The 3,463-nt window shown below is 45.1% G+C and overlaps 1 protein-coding gene across 1 annotated transcript; it reads left to right on the top strand.

Moving 5' to 3' along the window:
- The first annotated feature begins 288 nt into the window (after window positions 1-288).
- LOC137868698 (neuropeptide FF receptor 2-like) lies at window positions 289-1,838 on the top strand. Its single transcript, XM_068705593.1, has 3 exons — window positions 289-610; window positions 754-853; window positions 944-1,838. The coding sequence occupies exons 1-3, from the start codon at window positions 289-291 to the stop codon at window positions 1,836-1,838; spliced, it is 1,317 nt and encodes a 438-aa protein (XP_068561694.1).
- The last annotated feature ends 1,625 nt before the right edge of the window (window positions 1,839-3,463 follow it).

Raw genomic sequence — 3,463 nt, 5'->3', positions numbered from 1 at the left:
TGTTATTAGAGAGTGTGAGAGAGCATACACTTGACTGAATCAACCCGCCCACTATAAAAAAAACAACACAAGAATTGGACTATTGATTTCTGGATGGGTTCTATAGTTTTATGTGATTACCAATTGATTCCTTCTTCTGGTCTGCAGGAATGCACTCCAACTGGAATGCGTTCATCTTTAGCTTAGTTCACGGATATTGGATATTTAACCCAAAATGTGCCAAGCACATAAACGGTTTTCCATGTATAATACCTCTGCCCTGTCTCTCTCTCACACCCAGACCTCACCATGACCCAGAATCTCAACACCACTTGGGGGGGCTTGAACCCTTCCAATTCCTCGAGATGGCTGGAAAACCCTTTGACCCACCAGAACATCACCTATGTTGATTTCTACCTCCACAAGCCCTCTGTGGCTGCGGTCTTCACCGTCTCCTACCTGCTCATCTTCCTGGTGTGCATGGTGGGCAACGGGGTGGTGTGTTTCATCGTGCTGCGCAGCAAGAACATGCGCACGGTCACCAACCTGTTCATCCTCAACCTCGCCATCAGTGACCTGCTGGTTGGCATCTTTTGCATGCCAACCACACTGGTGGACAACATCATCACAGGTCAGGATTTTTGTTGTTGTAGTTCAACTTGATTTCTCTTTAATATTATGCCTGAATCAAAGCTGGGCTATGCAAGGAGGAGCGTTTTTATTGTTTGATTTTCTTTATGGTTTTACCCTTTTTCTCTCTTCTCTTTTCTGCAGGATGGCCGTTTGGTAGCGTGGTGTGTAAGCTAAGCGGCATGGTTCAAGGGATATCCGTGTCAGCATCTGTGTTCACTCTGGTGGCAATAGCTGTTGACAGGTAAGGGCTGTAACAGCATTGCTGGCTATTATGTGTTTACAAAAGTCTTATTTTCCCTCATGCATTTCCTCCGATTCCCCTTCGTGTCAGGTTCCGCTGCATTGTCTACCCTTTCAAGCAGAAGCTGACCATCGCCACCTCAAAGCTAATTATTGTCGTCATATGGGTCCTCGCTGTATCCATCATGTGTCCCTCCGGGGTCATGCTGCAGGTCACAAAGGAACAGAGGGTGCGAATAGTAACTGGCAGCAACAACGACACCCGGCCGTTCTACTGGTGCCGGGAAAATTGGCCCAATCAGGAGATGCGTAAAATCTACACCACCGTCCTCTTTACTAACATCTACCTCGCCCCTCTCAGCCTTATCGTCATCATGTACGCCCGCATCGGCATCACCCTCTTCAAGACCGCAGTTCCTCAGACGAGGGGTACTGGGAGCATATCCGAGGAGGGCGGTGGCAACAACAAACCTTGCGTAGAGGGTCGTCAATCGATTTCCAAGAAGAAGAATCGGGTGATAATGATGCTGCTGATTGTGGCTCTGCTTTTCATCTTATCCTGGCTTCCTTTGTGGACGCTGATGATGCTGAGCGACTACGCCAGCTTGACGGAGCACCAGTATCGTGTCATTAACATCTATGTGTATCCCTTAGCTCACTGGTTGGCCTTCTTCAACAGCAGCGTCAACCCCATCATCTATGGGTTCTTCAACGAGAACTTTCGCAGAGGCTTTCAGGCCGCTTTCAAATTCCAGCTGTGCTCTGAGGGCATTTGGCGCCAGAGGACCTTCTCCAATCGGATCCGAGGGAACGCTGTGCTCCCACTCCAGCCTGCTGTCCTCAGTAGACAGAGCTCAGGAGTCGGGTCAGTGTTAGTGGAGAATGGGAAGTGTTCATGTAAGGAAGAAGGGAGCCAGGCTACTAGAAGTCATATCAAAGAGCAGGTCCTGATCCTGGAGGATCTGGAAAAGGTGTCCCATATTTAGACACACTGAAACTGTACAGCACATGGACACTTTCAAATGATCTGAGGCTCCTGGAGAATCATGTATTGCGTTTCAAGAACAGTGAAAATTAGGACTCAGACATACATGATTGAAGTCCATGTACAGGCTATCTGTGAAGTGAACGTACTCGCAAGGTCTGCAACATTTGTCGTCATGAATCTTTCATAAGCTATCGTGAACGTTTAGTGTGGTGCATAAAGCAAAGAACCAGATTATCAAAAAGTAATTTTGGCTTAAAAGCTTAAATATTCTAAATCAGCAACAATCAAAGTTAAAGTTGGGGAAATACATCGTCATTGGTAAAATTGTTGCAGCTACTTTGTCTGAAATACACCAGGAAAGAGAAAGTGGTGTATCTGTTTACAACGCAGCTAAACAAATTCACATTAGTTTAGTAGAGCCGTCAGTGATCTGTTTTCATGCAGCACACAGTGCCAGCATCTAAACAAAAACAGGGCACAGTGACGATAGTTACATTGCTGTAGAGTTAGAGGTGTGCAGCCTGTTGTTTTTGTAGTTGCATTTTTAACGAATGAAAATGGTATAGCACTAACCTTGGAGACAAACGCATTGTTTCCCTTGTGACTGCTTCACAGAAGAAGAAACCTTGTGTTTGGCCAGTTGGAGGATTGAAGCAGCAGCAGAAGGTGGCATGGGATTGTATGCGTTGATTGCTTGGATTGTGGTTTTGTTGTTCACACGCCGTAAACCTATCATACTGTGTTACCTCCAATTACAATGTCCCTTTGCAGGTGATACAATACCTGTGAGATTCAAAGAATGGCGGAGTGGCGCAGTTCGATGAGGCTTTTATTCAGAAGTGCCCTGAACATAACTCAAACTCAGGAAAAGTTTTTAACGTTTCAGGAAGAATGGAAGGCCCGAGGAATCGCTCAGCAATTTTGGCAATTTAAGAGACAGTGAAAGGAAGAGCACACCTCTCAAGGGTGAAGTGCATGACAGTGTGCTGAGAATTGTGTCAGACTCCTCCAGTCAAACAAGCGCATGTTCTAGTGCCTCGAGGCAATAGCGCCGAACCGATGGCTGAGACAAGCAGCAGCAGGGGAAGAGGATCACAGGCTCATTTGGAAAGCCTCCTTGTGCCCTCCTGTTCCCTGCTTCCTCGCGAGGCACCGTGAAATTTGAACTTTTAAAACAATGCCGTGTCAAAGAGATGAAAAGTTACAATTATACAAGCATACTAGCTACTCGTATATTAGCATTTATTAGTTGGAATCTGCAAAAGAAGAAGTGTGTGAAGTAGAACCTCACCTGAAAGCAGAGCAGATAAGATGATTATGGGATATCCTATATTATGCTTAATTATAGGGTGTTTAAATCAATATTAGAAAACCTTCAGGTCTCAACCAACCCTATATGTGAACCATACAGTATGTTCTGTACAGTAGCTACAGTGGCTGTGAGCAGACCTCATAATGATATTGTTACTTTCACATTACCATACCTATTAAAAAGGTACTATCCGTGTCAACAATGTACAGCATCGTTATTTCTGGTTAATGGGGATTGTGCCCTTTTTCCACATGCAATTATTTTTCAGATGTCATAGTTACCTCAACATGTTATTAAGCAGTGCTGATGCT

The sequence above is a fragment of the Cebidichthys violaceus genome, unplaced genomic scaffold (assembly GCF_023349555.1).
Source record: "Cebidichthys violaceus isolate CVI_PGR_0920_01 unplaced genomic scaffold, fCebVio1.0.p SCAF_12, whole genome shotgun sequence".
Classification (NCBI taxonomy): Eukaryota; Metazoa; Chordata; class Actinopteri; order Perciformes; family Stichaeidae; genus Cebidichthys; species Cebidichthys violaceus.
Note: the sequence above shows the minus strand (reverse complement) of the source record. Positions and strands in the feature narration are given on the sequence as shown.